Genomic DNA, 17,779 nt, shown 5'->3' with positions numbered 1-17,779 from the left:
AGAACACCACGCAACATCTTAGAGATATACTCGCCAGCAGAGTCAGCACGAAAAACACGAATGGGTGAAGAGAACTGAGTATGAACCATGACAGCAAAACGCTTATAAATAGACAACACCTCAGAACGAGAAGTCATGAAATAAAGCCATTTGTAACGAGAGAAATCATCTATGAAAATAATATAGTATTTATGACCACCTTTCGAAGCGAAAGGGGCCAGACCCCATACATCAGAATGGACTAAATCGAAAGGACGCTTGGACACTGACTCACTATGTGAATATGGTAACTGAATCTGCTTGCCAAGACGACAACCCTGACACTCTAAAGAGACATCTCCTGAGACAGACCCCAGAAGACCTCGACGAACTAAAGAAGACAACCGAGAACCACACAGATGACCAAGTCGATGATGCCACTGCTGGAAGTAACCAGTAACGGAGGCGACCGAAGCAGAAGAACTGGCGATGGTGGTGGCAGCGGAAGGAACATGAAGCTAGTCCAACTCCCAAAGACCCTGAGAATCACGGCGGCGAGGGCCAGCCCCAACCAGAGTGTGCGTGCGACGGTCCTGGACAGAACAAGAGTCAACGTCAAGGATGACGCGACAACCAGACTCAGTAAGTTGACCAGCAGAAAACAGATTCATGGTAAGTCGAGGAACATGAGCAACATCAGGAACAGAATAAGAAGGAGTGGTAAGATTGCCTCAACTAGCAACAGAAAGTGGAGTACCATCAGCAGTAAAGACATGAACAGGAGAATCCAGTGATCGAAGAGAGAACAAAGTGGAAGAATGAGAAGACATATGAAAAGAAGCTCTAGAGTCCAGAACCCATGGGGATGTACCTGACTGTGTAGAGGGTGATTGCTCAGTGCGGGAAGCATCAGTCACAGAACCAGCAGTACCCGTCGAGGAAGAACCTGAAGCCGCGAGCAGACGCTTAAGTCTCAGAATATCCTGCTCAGTCAAAGCAATGGCTGAAGCTGTCGAGGTAGATGATGAAGTCCCTGAAGATGATGATCGCGCCTTGCGCAGGTGTTTCTTCTTCGTGTAGCACTGAGACTCAAGATGACCATCATTGTTGCAATAGTCGCAATGTGGACGGGGTCGACCTGAGCCTCCAGAAGGAGTGGGCAAGAGCGGCGGAGCACTCGAGCGAGAAGGGGTCGGTGCAGCAGGTGACGTAGGAGCACGAGTAGCGAGCACAGAAGGAACCTCCAGCAAACCAGCACCACGTAAGCGAGTCTCCTCAGCACGAATCTCAGAAAGCGCCTCCATGAGAGAAATACGGCCACGAGCAAACAACTGAGCACGCCGGGGCTCAAACTCCTTACGGAGCCGAGACAGGAACTCATAGACGCGATGAAACTCCAAATTGGCCTGGACAGCCTGGCAACAGGGGCAGGTACGACACCCAGCACTGCGGAGAGAATCAAGCTGGCGCCAGATAGCAGAACTTTGTGCATAGAAGTCATCAACAGTAGAGTCACCCTGCTGAAGAGCATGCTCCTGACGAACCACAGAGAGGTATAAGGCATCACCAGAGGGCTGATAGCGCTGACGAAGACGGGTCCACATCTCAAAGACAGTAGGAAGACCCAGAAACTCAGAAGCAAACTGAGGCAGAACACTAGCAGTGAGAACAGCGGCAGCACGAGCATCATCATCAAGCCACTGGGTGTAAGCAGACAGAGCACCATGATAAATCTGAAGAGCCTCCTCATAAGCCAAAACCTTCTCATCATACGCACGATCAGCAGCCTCATCAGCAAGCTTAGCCGCATCCTTGGCGGCCTGATTAGCATCTGGAGCAAGAACCAGTGGAGTTGGCGGAGTAGGGGCCACCGGAGGAACCGGACGTGGCGGACAGCAGACCTCGCCAGAAAGAACACCCCAGAGACGGATGCCATGCATGTGAATGCGCATGAAGCCAACGAACTCGGTGTAGTTAGAGCCATCAAAAATCACCGGGCAACGAGGAACAGCAACATAGCCTGATCTAGTAGACATTTTTTTAGATCCGACGAGAGCGACCAGATCGGGAGCAGGCACTGGCTTGGGGCGGGAGCAGCGTCGAGCGGGAGATCGAGGCGATCGGGAGATCGAGGCAGCTTCGGGAGGGCGCTGCGGGAGATCGGGGCGATCGGGATGGGCCGGTAGCGGCCGAGCTGACTGGTGGGCGGGGCGACTCCGATCGGGACGGGCCGGCAGCGGGAGTCCTTCGAGCGGCCGGCTGGAGAGGAGATCGGGGGCGCCTGCGGGACGAGCCCCCTGCTTCGATCGAGCAGACGGAGAGGAGATCGAGCGGGGTTGGAGATCGATTGCTTCGAGCGAACAGACGGATCAAACGCACGAGTTGCAGCGTGCAAAAAATTGACCTAGCTCTAATACCATGTTAGGAATAAGCAACTTGTATTCCCATGAGGCCATAGGCCGATATATATATATATACATGTACAGGTGTGGAACATATGTAGGAAACCCCTTATACAACGGGATAAATACAAAGGGGTACATGACTTATATTATAACTCTAACAAGAGAGACCCTAATATGCATGATAAACTATAGAGAAAGTTAAAATAAACTAAAATAATTGTTTCGGGGAAGTTTCCCTTCCATTTTGAAATAAAAGATTATCCAATCGATGGCAAGGAGCAACCCACGAGAGAAAGATACTAAGCAGGAACTATGGCTACTGCAAGTACTATTTTAGTTTCTTTCAATTTTGCATGTACATTTGTAGCTCGCTTTGATTTATAGCCGCCACCGTACTATGAACATTGGCACAGCAGCTAGCCTTCGCTAAGTGGATAAATGGCAGTAACCCGACATATGTATGCAGGAAACATGAGAATTATAAATTAAAGTGGAGAAACACCATTGTAAGGATTAACTTAGCCAGATCAACTGGGTCGAAAGCTATGCGTTGGCATACTACACTACTTAATGACAGGTCACTACTTTTATAACAAGAATCATATGTAACTCTGATCAATTTCCACAGAAGTAATACCAACCATACATATATGAGAATAATTTGACTTTGATGTCAGACTACTTTCTCAGTCTAACAACACAACCTTATAGTCTTCTAAGTAGCCACGAGATTCTCTACCATTGTTAATATAAGCTCAGATTTATTGTACAAAAACATAGCCAAACATGTAACTATAACACACTCGAGGAAATTAATGCTATCGTTCTATATGAAAATATGCATCTATATATACAACTGATGAACAATATTGAAAACTATAAATCTTGAATCTTTCCTTTTTCATCACAACATGTCCATATCGAGTTGTAGGAGCTTTCTGCATGAATAATTAGTTTCTTGTTACTAACCCTGGACTACACTGCTTACAGTACAAAAATAGCTTCATTTTCATATTTTGTCACTTGGTAGGCATAAATCATGTGAATCATATCCGGTAAATTAATATAAGAATGTCTTCACATGCTATTTTTTACTGAGCTTCTCGGGGATGAACCTGCATCAACCAAGATAACTAATGAACAGTTTAAGTTTCATTTTCTCCCAAGACCATCACTGTGTTATTCCAACACAACTGATCTCGCATTGTATGCTTGGCTGCTGTTTTTTCATCTGGTTTAGTGCTGCCCTACCTAGATATAAATAACCTCAACTTGTATTAAACTGGAGAGTTAAATAGAAAGCGGTACGTAGAGGGGACTGTGTAACCTGGAAGGTTAGGAGAATAATTTTCAGATATGAAACAGTCCCCTGTGCCCAATGTAAATCCCACAGAAATTCTGAAACAACCAGACCACATATCAAACATTTGGCAAACGCTAACAAGAATAATCTTTGGATGGATAATTATAAAACAAAGAGAGAGGTAATTATAATTCTTCAAGATGTGCTAATCTTTTAGCTTGTGTTCCGCTAAATCTCAACCATAGGCAGCACAAGATGAAGGTAAAAATAAAGATGGGGACCTGCAGCGAGCTAGATGAGTGCTCCTCCTTGTCCTCCTGCGATAACTGCTCCTCACAGGTGCAAGGGAAGGCATGATGGCGTGGTTGTAGGCCGGAAGGGCAGCGGCCATATTTGACAATCAAAACTACAGAAATTCTAGGTCATTGGTATTAATCATGTTGTTATTTTCTTTTTGTATTTTAGAGTACGATCAAATTGACTACCAAGCCTCTTATCTGAATGTGCCCTCCTCTCTTTTGTAAGGAACAAAGAATCCTAGCCAGAACAAACTGAAACTGCAAAAAAAGTTATCATGTGTACATGGGTGGTGACCTGAACAGTTGTGTACCAATTTTCAGGTTTACAATGAGCTAATTTTTGTGTAGTAACTACAGTGGCCATTGAAGATATTACTTATATTGTTTGAGCTGCAGTTTTCTAGGTGTCCGGGGATCACACGGCAGTGTTGCGAAATTAGATTGAAATAATTGTTGATGGAGTGCACTGATGAGATGAACTGAACTACTTATATCTCAGTCTTACTGGAGTACTTATGGACTGAATGTGATCGTAGCTCTCATTATTTATCATTATTTAAATAGACAAAAATACAACAATTATATGTCTCTCCACTGAATGAACGGATTGAAGTACACCCCGATACCGACACGATCTGCCAGCCATGTGACCTGAGAATAGATTCAGTTGACCACCGAGAAGGAGCCAAGGGGAAAATTAGCCAGCCAATTAACCAGGTGATCAAGCAAATGATGCATTTAGGGAAATGAGAGTGTACGTACAGCTTCGGTGCCACAGCACGCCATCTAGCTAGAATAATGCGTGGGGTTCGTTACCAGGTTCTGCCACCCATCCATGATATACAACATCAAACCAAGCAAAACAAATAGGAATGGACAGGATAAGCTACAGAGGAGCATGATGCAAGAATGAAGGGAGAAGGAAGACAGGTTTGCCGGGTGTACCTAGCCTTCCTCGGACGTGGAGGATGTAGTCAACCATGGAGGTGCCGTCAGGGCGGGCGTGGGGGAGGGTTGAGCCGTACGCGCAGCAGAACTCCACCGGCGTATTTTTGCCGTCTGCTGCGAGTTACTGTCTCCGGGGAACCGCTGTCTGCTGCATCGGGATCCTGTGTGCACGTCGCAGCCGTCAGCTGTGTCGGCACCAAAAGGAATAGGAGATCGACGGAGGAGGCGACGATGGTGGCGGCGGCGGCGGAAGGTGCGTGCCTAGGTTTTCTTGATAAGACCTGCATCGGGATCCTGTCAATGGCCGGATCCTCGCGCGCGTCGCCTCGGGTCGAGGCTGGATGCCTTGCCTGAGGTCGATCCCCTCCGGCGCCGGATCACTGGCAAGCCTCGCCTCGGATTGATCCCCACCCACGCCGAAATCTCTCGCGAGGCTCGCGTAGGCTGGATGGAGGAAGACCGCCGCGTCGGCGCATCCTCTGTCGCTCCTCCGATGGATCTCTAGAAGCCCACGCAGTAGAATGGGCTCCGGTCACGCTGCTCGCGTCGGCCACGCAGCCGCCAATGCAATCCGAGGCCATGTCAGGTGGCGCAATCGGAACAGAGCAGGGTCGCTAACGTGGTTTAGGGTTCGTCTGTTGCGTTTCACGCATGTGCGTAGTGTTGGATAGGACTGTAGCAAAGGCCCAGTAGGCCAGCAGGCCCAATTAAACGTAAGACACTCGAAAAAGCCATCGGAGTAGCGGCCCGAAAAGCCCAGCGCGGCCTGGCGTGCGAGATAGTCTGCGTATGAGATTTAGGTGGGATTAACAGCGAATCCGACGTGCAAAAATGACTAAAAATGGCAATCCAACGATTAGAAACGCTGATGGCCTGAGAGGGTTGGGAGGGAGCTCAGTTTTAATATATCTAAATGATAAGCAAATTGTACATTCAGAGATGTAAAACACACATGTAAATTATAGTTAAAAATACACTTTTTACGAAATGTACTTTACTAAACTTACATTTTTCAAGATAAAAAACTTACACTTTTTTTACAAGGTTACAGTTCTTTTTGTCGATCACTTATGGGTTGAGTTAGACATCTATGGCTCCACAGAGATAGTCACGAGTCGTGATCGACCAGCAACCACTGGTAGAAAAAGCGCCTATAGTCCCAGTTCGTAAGGGCCTTTAGTCCCGGTTTCTGAACCGGGACTAAAGTGTCGGTACTAATGCCCCGACCCTTTAGTCCCGGTTCAATCCAGAACCGGGACTGATGGGCCTCCACGTGGGCAGTGCGCAGAGCCTAGGCAGGAGACCCTTTGGTCCCGGTTGGTGGCACCAACCGGGACCAATAGGCATCCACGCGTCAGCATTTCTGTGGCTGGGGTTTTAGTTTTTTTTTGAAGGGGGGTTTGGGGGTTTTGGGGGGTTAATTTAGGTGTTTCATATATTGTGTTAGCTAGCTATAATTAATAGAGAGAAGTGTCCTCTCTTATGTCCGTGCTTGGTCGACGCTACGTACTATACATACGTATAGAGAGGACTAGACACGCTGGCTAGCTAGTAAGCAAACGAAGGAAACAGAAGATCGTGATGAACATATATGCATACAGAGAGAAGTGATATCGACCATCTCTCTTTCTTCGAGAGATTGGTCGAACAACAAGTTCTCGTATATCTATCTGACACTACCGGCTACATATATACAATAATTATCTCTTACAAATATAATCATACGGACTTAGGGGCCACATAGAATTCTCCGTTTTCAGGGATCACGTGGTCAAGAAAGAATGCCGCCAATTCCTCTTGAATTCCTCGCATGCGAGCTGGTGCTAAGAGTTCATCCCGCTTCCGAAACATCTAATTTAAAGAAGGGGGTCAATACATATATATATGAATGAATGAAACTCAACACAAATGATGGTAATAAAATAAAATTGTGAATGTTGTTATTTACGTACTTCATATTGTTCTTCAGTGTAGCCCCGCTCACAGGTCGTGTGGCGGATGGACTCGCAAACATAGTATCCACAGAAATCATTCCCTTATTCCCGCCACAACCACTTTACAAGAAATAGAGGTTAATCAAACTGATAAGCAAGAATGCCAAATGGTATTGATGAAACTAGCGCTTGAATGACTAGTAGATGCGCTTAAAATGCTACTATAGTACTTACTTTCGGGTGTCTAAATTGCAGCTCCTTCGGCAGTCCCGGAGCTTTTCTGGTGAATTTTCTCCAAACCCTGCCGAAGAAAGAAAACAATTACTTGATATATCAGGAAATGAACAAAGTTGCTGATATGGTGGATAATGATCGATTTAACTTACTTCTCGAGTATTTGAGTCATGTCTGCATAGTCCTGGGGATCTTTTCGTTTTGAGTCTAAGACGGTTACTAGTCTCTGCTCAAGCTTAATATGTAGGAGAATATAGTGGAAACTGCACACGCATGCATAACTCATCAATTACATTACTATAACCTTGACTAATATATAAGGAAAACCGAATACGCACAAGACAGTAACACTCACTTGAAGTTGTAAGGAAAGAGTATTATATCTTTGTTTTGATTTATTACCAACGATCATAGCAAGTTGGTCTCGGTATCTGCGGCATGAAATTTAACCTGAGTTGCATCTATGAGATATGTGTTAATGAACCCAATATCACCGGCTTGTCTTTTATTCAATTCGGCGATCTTCAATCTGCATAATATAGTGAGGATGATTATAAATACATGCAATGAAAGAGCTAAGCTATATAGAGAAACTTAATGACAGAAGTAGTACTACTTACAGATAGTAGCAGGCGATCGTTGTTTTATCGAGGGCCAATTGATTGAAAAACTGATAGAACTCCTCAAATGGAACAGGTAACAGATCAATTCCAACGAGGTCATGCTCCTTTTTAACTTTCACATACAAAGTACTCCTCCCCCCAGAGTCTCTGCAGATTTTCAAGTACCAATCATGCAATCTTCGCATCATCGTTAATAGAGATCTTTCATCTTTGACGAGAGGCTTCCCGTACTCGTATCTTTGTATCTGCACCTCCATGAAATCATAATGTATATCGTCGGGCAGGTAATCTCCAAGATTGCTATAACCGGGCACCATCCTCGGATCATTAGCGACGTTGTGGCTAGGCACCTTGAGCGGGGGACACGATTGCTTCGCTTGTTCGCCGAGCTGGGCAATTTGTTTCCCAGCTCGTCGTTCTTTCAGCCTTTGATCACTGACAGTACTTCCCGACCGCTCCGCTTCGGCAAATTCCTTTCCAATAATGCGGTCATAGTTTCCTTTCGGCAGAGACTTCGGTGGTTTTGTCAGGGCAGCCAGAGTGCGCTTCACTTTCACCCGATCTACCTTCTCCTCCGGAGGTGGATGTTTCTTTGCTTTCACCCCTTCAAAGAAGTTCCTCACTTCTTCTCGCGCGATCTCGGCGTTCTCCTCCAGGGTCCTCTCATATGGTAACTTGTCTGGAGTCTTCAGAGAAGGACCGAATCTGTATGTCCTCCCGCCTCTGGTTATACTGCTAGACGCCGACCGAGCAGACGGAGCGGTTGTCTTCTTTACTTGCTTAAGAGGCGGAGGAGAAGGACTACGACGCGCCGGAGCAGCTGGAGCGGCGGCAGGTCTCTTCCGCCCTTGCTGACGAGGCGGAGAAGGAGGAGGCTGGCTGCTCGGGCGCGTCGGCGCAGGCGGAGAAGGAGGCGGAGTGCCGCCATGCGCCGGAGAAGGAGCCGGCCGAGGGCCCTGATCGTCACTCGCCGGAGGAGGAGGCGGTGGAGGCGGAGTGCCCTGACTTGCCGGAGGAGGAGGAGGAGGAGGCGTCCAGTTCGGAAGGTTGATGAGCTCCTTCCGCCATAGGCATGGAGTCTTCAGAGCAGACCCCAGCCGAGTCTCCCCTTCACCGGTAGGGTGGTCAAGCTGGAGGTCCTCAAATCCCTCCATTATCTCATCCACCATCACCCTAGCATATCCTTCTGGAATCGGCCGGCAGTGAAAAGTTGCGCCGGGTTCAGTAGGATAAACAGAGCCAACAGCCGCCTTGACCTTCAAATTCATCCATTGCGTCATAAGGTGGCAATTTTGAGACTCCGTTATAGCATCCACGGGATAGCTGGCAGGAGCCGTCAAGGCATGCTCCGGCTGAAGCAGCTCGGTGGAAGCCACGCTGCTTATGCGCTGAGATGGCGGGGTAGCTTCGGGGGAGGCTTCGGCAGTATGTTTGCTGCGATTTGCTTCTCGTTCCTCTATCGCGTCTACCCTTGCTTGCAGCGCCTGCATTTGGGTCTGCTGCACTTTTTTCCTCCTCTCATGGGATTTGTAACCGCCTACGTCCGGAAACCCAACCTTCCACGGAACGGAGCCTGGCGTGCCTCGTGTCCGTCCAGGGTGCTCAGGATTCCCGAGGGCCATTGTGAGCTCAACGTTCTCTCTGTCTGGAAAGAACGTCCCTTCCTGCGCTCCTTCGATATACTGCTTAAGCTTACTGACTGGTATGTCCATTTGATTGTTCGTCCAAATGCACTTCCCTGTTACAGGGTCCAAGGTTCCGCCAGCCCCGAAGAACCAAGTCCGACAACAGTCTGGCCAGTTAATTGTCTCTGGTTCGATCCCTTTATGAACCAGATCATTCTCAGTCTTGGAACACTTAGGCCGGGCTACGAGGTAGCCACCTGACCCCGTGCGATGGTGAAGCTTCTTCTTCGTAGCATTTTGCTTGTTTGTCTCCGACATCTTCTGACTCTTTTCCGATGTCTTGTGGGCCACAAATGCGGGCCAGTGATCTCTGATCTTCTCATATCTGCCCTTGAATTCTGGTGTCTCATTATTTTCGACAAACTTATTCAGCTCTTTCTTCCACCTCCTGAATAGTTCTGCCATCCTCTTCAGAGCAAAAGACTTGATTAATTTCTCTTTAACTGGGTTCTCTGGATTATCCTCAGGCGGTAGGGTGAAATTTGACTTCAGCTCAGTCCAAAGATCATTTTTCTGCATATCATTGACATAAGACACCTCAGGGTCTTCTGTAGCCGGCTTAAACCATTGCTGGATGCTTATCGGGATCTTGTCCCTAACCAGAACCCCGCACTGAGCAACAAATGCGCTCTTTGTCCGGAGGGGTTCAATAGGTTGGCCGTCGGGCGCGATTGCTATGATCTCAAACTTTTCATCCGAGCTCAACTTTTTCTTCGGGCCTCGTCTCTTTACCGAAGTTGTGCTCGATCCGGAGGGCTAGAAAAAAGAATAGAGACTTAATTAATATGTGTACATACCAAAACAATGAATGCATCAATCAGCTAGTCAGCATAGGCTAAACTAATATATATACCTGGCCGGACTCGGTTCGGTCACCGGAGCCGTCATCACGGTCTCCTTCTTGCACCGACATTGGGTCACCGGAGCCGTCCTCATGTTCTTCTTCTTGCACCGGCATTAGGTCACCATAGCCAGCTTGTTCACCCTCTCCTTCCAGACCATCGGTTTCGTTGAGAAACAACGAGATGGCATCACTTCCTTCTGTGATTATGTCCCTCAACAACGCTTCTTTTGTTGCTTCGTCTAGGGCGGTGTCCATAGTTTCTACAAATATTTACAACATGGCAATTATTATTCAAACATGACAGATGGATATATTAGTGTCAAACGTAGAACTAGCTACCTAATCATAGTAAGCTATCGGGAGGGGGTATATATCGACAATGACGACACTACATCTATGTCCCTCGACGCCCCTCGTTCCCGATAAAAAAAGAGGAAGAAGAAGAAAAAAAAAGAGGAGAAGAAAGAATAGAGGAGAAGAACCCTCGAACCCTCGACGACCCTGGAACCCTCGACCCCTAGACGACCCTCTTCTTCCTCTCATGTTCGAGAGGATCGCCGAGGGGTCGGGAGGTTGCCTAGTGTCAAAGGATTCAACAAAACCATGTCTTCATCATTAGGTGAAAGTAACATGTGCATAATGGTACGAAGCTCTTCAAAGTTGTTCTGGAACGGAGTCCCAGATAGGATAATTCGCTTTTTGGTACAAAGTTCAGAAAAGAGCCTTCCGAATATCGCTATTTGGAAGGCCTTTGCTGAATTCGTACCAAAAGGCGGATTATTCTATCCGGGACTCCATTCCAGAACAACTTTGCAGAACTTCGTACCAACATGCCCTGGTTACTTCCGGCTAATGATGAAGGCATAGATTTCTTCAATATTTTGACACTAGGAAACCTCTCTCGACCCCTCGGCGATCCTCGACCCCTTGAACCCTCGACGACCCTGGAACCCTCGACCCCTAGACGACCCTTTTCTTCCTCTCATGTTCGAGAGGATCGCCGAGGGGTCGGGAGGTTGCCTAGTGTCAAAGGATTCAACAAAACCATGTCTTCATCATTAGGCGAAAGTAATATGTGCATGATGGTACGAAGCTCTTCAAAGTTGTTCTGGAACAGAGTCCCAGATAGGATAATTCGCTTTTTGGTACAAAGTTCAGCAAGAGCCTTCCGAATATCGCTATTTGGAAGGCCTTTGCTGAATTCATACCAAAAGGCGGATTATTCTATCCGGGACTCCATTCCAGAACAACTTTGCAGAACTTCGTACCAACATGCCCTGGTTACTTCCGGCTAATAATGAAGGCATGGATTTCTTCAATACTTTGACACTAGGAAACCTCTCTCGACCCCTCGGCGATCCTCGACCCCTCGAACCCTCGACGACCCTGGAACCCTCGACCCCTAGACGACCCTCTTCTTCCTCTCATGTTCGAGAGGATCGCTGAGGGGTCGGGAGGTTGCCTAGTGTCAAAGGATTCAACAAAATCATGTCTTCATCATTAGGCGAAAGTAACATGTGCATGATGGTACGAAACTCTTCAAAGTTGTTCTGGAACGGAGTCCCAGATAGGATAATTCGCTTTTTGGTACAAAGTTCAGCAAGAGCCTTCCGAATATCGCTATTTGGAAGGCCTTTGCTGAATTCGTACCAAAAGGCGGATTATTCTATCCGGGACTCCATTCCAGAACAACTTTGCAGAACTTCGTACCAACATGCCCTGGACACATCGTCTGGTTCCTCTTGATCTTCACCAGCCCCCCCCCCCCCCCCGTTGCAGCATCACCGTATTCAGGGGGCACATAGTTGTCATCGTACTCTTCTTCTTCGCTGTCTTCCATCATAACCCCTATTTCTCCGTGCCTCGTTCAAACATTATAGTGTGGCATGAAACCCTTGTAAAGCAGGTGGGAGTGAAGGATTTTCCGGTTAGAGTAAGACCTCGTATTCCCACATTCAGTGCATGGACAACACATAAAACCATTCTGCTTGTTTGCCTCAGCCGCATCGAGAAACTCATGCACGCCCTTAATGTATTCGCGGGTGTGTCTGTCACCGTACATCCATTGCCGATTCATCTGCGTGCATTATATATAATTAAGTGTCCAAATTAATAGAAGTTCATCATCACATTAAAACCAAAGTGCATACATAGTTCTCATCTAATAACATATAGCTCTCCAGAGCATCTAATTAATTAAACCATACATTGAAACTATGTAAAACATTTCAATGCGAAAACAAATGCGATCATAATCGCAACCAAGGTAACAATTGATCCAACGGCATAATGATACCAAGCCTCGGTATGAATGGCATATTTTCTAATCTTTCTAATCTTCAAGCGCATTGCATCCATCTTGATCTTGTGATCATCGACGACATCCGCAACATGCAACTCCAATATCATCTTCTCCTCCTCAATTTTTTTTATTTTTTCCTTCAACAAATTGTTTTCTTCTTCAACTAAATTTAACCTCTCGACAATAGGGTCGGTTGGCATTTCCAATTCACATACATCCTAGATAAATAAAATCTATGTCACGTTGATCGGCATAATTTTCATAAACAATAAATGAACCAATAGTTATAAAGATAATATACATACCAAATCCGAATCATAGACAGGACGAGGGCCGACGGGGGCGGATACCAAAACCATTGCACTATATAAGATGCAATAAAAAATGTAAGAAAATGATACAAGTATCTATCTAAACATACAAGTAAGAATATTTTTCCTTTCAGAAAGAAGATAAGAACAAGAGGCTCACCACGGTGGTGTCGGTGATGAGATCGGCGCGGGTGATCGACGGCGGTGAAGACGGGGACGGGGCGTGACGGACCGCTAAGTCTAGACAAATCTCGAGGAAAATGAAGCTTGGAGGTCGAGCTTCGAGAGGAGAAAGCTTAAGTAGTGTGGCTCGGGCATTCCATCGAACACCTCATGTGCATAGGAGGTGAGCTAGAGCACCACAAAGCCCTCTCCCCCTCGGCCAGAAAAAACAGAGCACTGTGCTCTGCTCTTGCGCGAGGGGGTATATATAGGCACCTCATTGGTCCCGGTTGATGACATGAACCGGGACTAAAGGGAAGCCTTTGGTCCCGGTTCAAGCCACCAACCGGGACCAATGGTGGTGGGCCAGGAGCGAGGCCCATTGGTCCCGGTTCGTCCCACTAACCGGGACCAAAAGGTCCAGACGAACCGGAACCAATGGCCCACGTGGCCCGGCCGGCCCCCTGGGCTCACGAACCGGGACCAATGCCCACATTGGTCCCGGTTCTAGACTGAACCGGGACTAATGGGCTGAGCTGGCCTGGACCATAGCCCTGTTTTCTACTAGTGAACTGTCACGTTGATACATGAGATCACTACAACATTCATAGCTTGGACCACGACCCCCCGACCATACAGAAGCTAGCTACTACTGCCTCCGTTCGGAATTACTTGTTATAAAAATGGATAAAAATGAATGTATCTACAACTAAAATACATCTAGATATATTTATTTCTTAGACAAGTAATTCTGAACGGAGAGAGTATCTGCGACGTATTCATATGTAAGTATATGTACACATGACACTGACCCGGCCGGACAGCACAATCTATATTCTTAGTTATGAGTCCACGAATACAGTGTTGCTCTGCTCAATTAATATTTGCGATCACCAGAATGTATAATCTGGGACCAACCTATCCTTGATATACATCAATCTAGCTACTAGACAGTAGTACTTGATCACTGAGTACCATCACAATTATGGCGGAGCACAATTTTCAGCTGTGTGTACGTCTCACAAGTTGCATCCATCATCATGTACATACACTAGTGTACTATAACCGTGTTAAATATGATATGTGTATTCTACCGGCCCAACCCAACCAGGCCGTAACGACGTACGATGCAAGCAACGCAGTGGCCGTCTGCATCTTTCGGATGCAGAGGCCGAGGAGTCTTCTTTTTAAAAAAAAAACAGTGGAGAAATATACGCACATGACACAGCTACCAGTTGCACTGGTACGTACGTTGCACCTGTTGGGTGCATCCATCCTTCATTATGGATTGATTCTAGTTGCGGCTTGTACTTTGCAGCTATACTTTAGTTTATTTAACTGTCTACCCGGGGTTTAAGTCCCGCATAAGGGTGCTCGCATTTTTTTAATCAAAAAATACTTTCGTCCCGGTTTATATTAGTAAATTCACATGCCCCAACGATAAAAGGTATGGGGCACCTCAAGAGCTGATCAAAGAAAAATACACGACAAATTAAGCCAATAACGCTAAAAACACATAAATGTGCAAGCGCGCCGCAGTGAGAAAGCACAGAAGACACGCTGTCAAGCCAAGGAATCACCACCACGTCTATCGGTGCAGACATAGGTTTTCACCTTGAGGGTTGGCGTGTAGGGAGAGGGTCAATGTGACACCCCAAGGGGAAAAGAACAACGACAAGCATCGTCGGCGCCGGTGCCGAGGCACAGAACATTCGCTCGACCTCTAGTACCTACCAAATCGTGAGAACAGGTCACAAGACAGCTAGATGCTAGCAATGGACCAGCATCGTCAGGAGGAGTCGCGTGTTCCTCCCGGGTTTAGATAACACATAACACCCGACGGAGGAGGAGCTGGTGGGGTACTACCTGGCCAGGAAGGTGGCCGCCCAGAAGATCGACCTCGACATCATCCAAGAGGTCGATCTATACCGGATCGAGCCATGGGATCTCCAAGGTACAAACATATTCATCTGAATTTTGGAAGTTGATCTGGTAATTTTGGCAGGTGTTCTAGCGATTCGAGTTGGAAATTAACAATAGTGCTTGTGCAGGGAGGTGCGGCAGGGGAGGGGGTGCGCGTCAGGTGGCGGAGGACGAGCTGTCGTCGTCGGAGTGGTACTTCTTCAGCTTCAAGGACCGCAAGTACCCCAGCGGCACACGCACCAACCGTGCTACGGCGGCCGGGTTCTGGAAGGCTATCGGCAGGGACAAGCGGGTGACCTCGTCGAGGAGTCGCGGTGTCATGGGCATGAGGAAGACGCTGGTGTTCTACAGAGGCCGCGCACCCAACGGTAGGAAGACTGACTGGATCATCCACGAGTACCGCCGCCAGAACAGCCTGCACGCACCCACCCAGGTACGTAATTCTTCACTTCTTCCTCTGTTTTTTTTTTTTTTGAGAATTTGGCGTTGATGGTGAGGATGATGGTGGTGTGCAGGAGGAAGGCTGGGTGGTGTGCAGGAGGAAGGCTGGGTGGTGTGCCGGGCGTTCTAGAAGCCTATCCCGAACCAGAGACCGTCCTACATCTTCCCCGCATATGGCCCCGCTCCGAGATTCAGCCGCTACTAGGACGTGCCGCCCTGGCTGCACGGCCAAGGCGGTGGAGAGCTCCATTACCGGCAGACTGCCGCTGGCGCTGGCGGAGCCGGCGCACTCGGCCTCCAAAGCCAGGCCGCCCAGTACTCCTCTGTCGATCTGTTGGAGTCAAAGCAGAGTATCTTCAGCAATATCCCACAGCTGATCGAGAGCCCGCCGACTACCACTGCCGTTGCTGGTTGCGGCGACGCCGGCCACGACGTCGTCGAGCAGCAGGGACAGGGACAGGAAAAGGCGGCCAATATCGACTGGAACTTCCTGGACAGCCTGCTGTCCACGTCATAGCTCCATGAATACTCTGCTACACGCTACATCAGTGAAGTAGAGTTAGCAGAGATACCAGAGCACCATCGATCCGGGATCATCAATTTCATCTACATGATTTGCTAATAATTATCCATTTCTAGAATAAGTATTTTCGGACGGAAGTATTTTCTAGAATAATTTCATCTACAGAGTATCATTCAGTACAGATAGTAGATGACGTCCGTGTGCATCTGTTGCAGTTGGAGACTCAGTTGACACTTGTACGTAGCTAGACTACTCCATGTTCTTTACTATAGACTACTGTGTTCCACTTGCTGAATCTAGAGTGAAATGTGCCACTAGTCCATGAACTCAAATTGGTTGCACACTTTAGACCAACAACTCGAGAAGTGATCAAATTTAGTCTGCAAACTCGTTGATTTAATCATATTCGCTAATTTTTTATAGGTGTCTATTTGCAAATTGGCCGTTTTTTTCTCAAAACCAAGCTAAGGGCGTTTGGAGTGAAAAAGTACTAAAATTTTGTGTTTCCCAGGATTTGAACGTTGGCCTTTCGGAAGAAGCAAAGCCTCACAAACCACTGGAACAACATCTATGTGTTTCACTCTAGACTACTCTGCTTCACTGTAGATTTATCATGATTTCCTAATAATACTCCACAGTACAGACTACAGAGTACAAGCAATATAATGCCTAGATGGGGAACCTCCATGTCCATGTGTTTGTGTTTGCCCACTAAAAAAATAGCGCGTCATAGCGCCCCTAATAGCATGTTGAGAATCGTCTCGCTAAATAAATCAATGTACAATGCCTCACTAAGAGCAAGCTGTAGCGCAATATAATACACTAATGGCAGCCGGGCATTATTTTGTTATAGCGCTACGTTTTTCATTGATTTCACCCAAGGTTTTTTTTTTCTTGTTACCCTTTTTTCTATAGGGTCTGAAATAGCCGGTTTTCAAAATATATTGGAAATTTCAGATTTTTTCCTTTAAAGATATTCAAATGAGTTTTGAATTCAAAATAAAATATTGTTAACATAAATATATTTTAAGAACTTCTATACTTGAGCTAGCTCCTATTGCAGTGGTTAGCAAAAACTATTGTGCCCGAGTAAGGGATCTCAATTTTGTGACCTCAGTGGAACAAAGCATGCTATCTGTTCAGCTAGCCCAAGCACTCTGGCAGGGCGTTACCATTGGGACAAAGCATGCTATCTGTTCACCTTAGTGTCGGAATTCTAGATGATCGCTCTGTCAGTTCAAAGTCAATTTTTTTTGAAAAAATCATTTGGGATCGAGTTTTCTCAGTGGGTAGCAGAAGGACCAGTTTTCGAACGGTTTTCGAAATTCTCGGGCGAGAAAAAAAAACCTGCTTGCACCTGAGACTAGCCACAGTGGGAGCAACTTCAGCACTAACATCGAGTCCAACTCAGCAAATTTGCTTATGTGGCAATGAGTTAATGAGGAGAGAGGTAGTTTCAGTAACTTAGCTAGTTACTGTAACATCACATGCCCCAATGCAATATGAGTCTATAACCTAATAAATGAAGCTTTGCATGTTACCACACTTATGTTACTACCCACTATGAAGGTAGTAACATAGTCTAGGGATATGTGTATGTTACTTTCCATTGTGGCTAGTCTGATGGGCAGATGTATCTAGCATAGTAGCATGTGCTTTAGCTTACAGCAACCAAATAGACCCCTCTGTTTTACTTTTTTCGAGGGAACACTCACCTCACTGAATTTATTGTACAGCTAATCATCATCATTCAGTGTACGTATGTTCGGGACGACCTTTTGTTTGGCCATACACGTGAAATCATTTTGGTTGATCAACCACATACGAACGGTTAATGAAATGTGTGATGTGCCCACGGGGATT

General features: G+C 46.8%; 1 protein-coding gene and 1 pseudogene across 2 annotated transcripts; one reads left to right on the top strand and one right to left on the bottom strand.

The window, feature by feature from the left end:
* Nucleotides 1–525: 525 nt before the first annotated feature.
* Nucleotides 526–2,015, bottom strand: LOC147988011 (uncharacterized). Its single transcript, XM_087545593.1, has 2 exons — nucleotides 851–2,015; nucleotides 526–572 (listed from the first exon to the last, which is right to left on the bottom strand). Exons 1-2 carry the CDS (start codon nucleotides 2,013–2,015, stop codon nucleotides 526–528), a joined length of 1,212 nt encoding a protein of 403 aa, XP_087401719.1.
* Nucleotides 2,016–14,613: 12,598 nt separating this feature from the next.
* LOC147988010 (NAC domain-containing protein 30-like) lies at nucleotides 14,614–16,238 on the top strand (annotated as a pseudogene). The gene is made up of 3 exons (XR_015615343.1): nucleotides 14,614–14,983; nucleotides 15,081–15,385; nucleotides 15,468–16,238. The product of XR_015615343.1 is annotated as an NAC domain-containing protein 30-like (transcript).
* The last annotated feature ends 1,541 nt before the right edge of the window (nucleotides 16,239–17,779 follow it).

The sequence above is a fragment of the Triticum urartu genome, chromosome 2A (genome assembly GCF_056163025.1).
Source record: "Triticum urartu cultivar PI428250 chromosome 2A, HENAU_Tu73, whole genome shotgun sequence".
In the NCBI taxonomy this organism is placed as follows: Eukaryota; Viridiplantae; Streptophyta; class Magnoliopsida; order Poales; family Poaceae; genus Triticum; species Triticum urartu.
The sequence above is the reverse complement of the archived record's forward strand: the minus strand, read 5'-3'. Positions and strand labels throughout refer to the sequence as shown.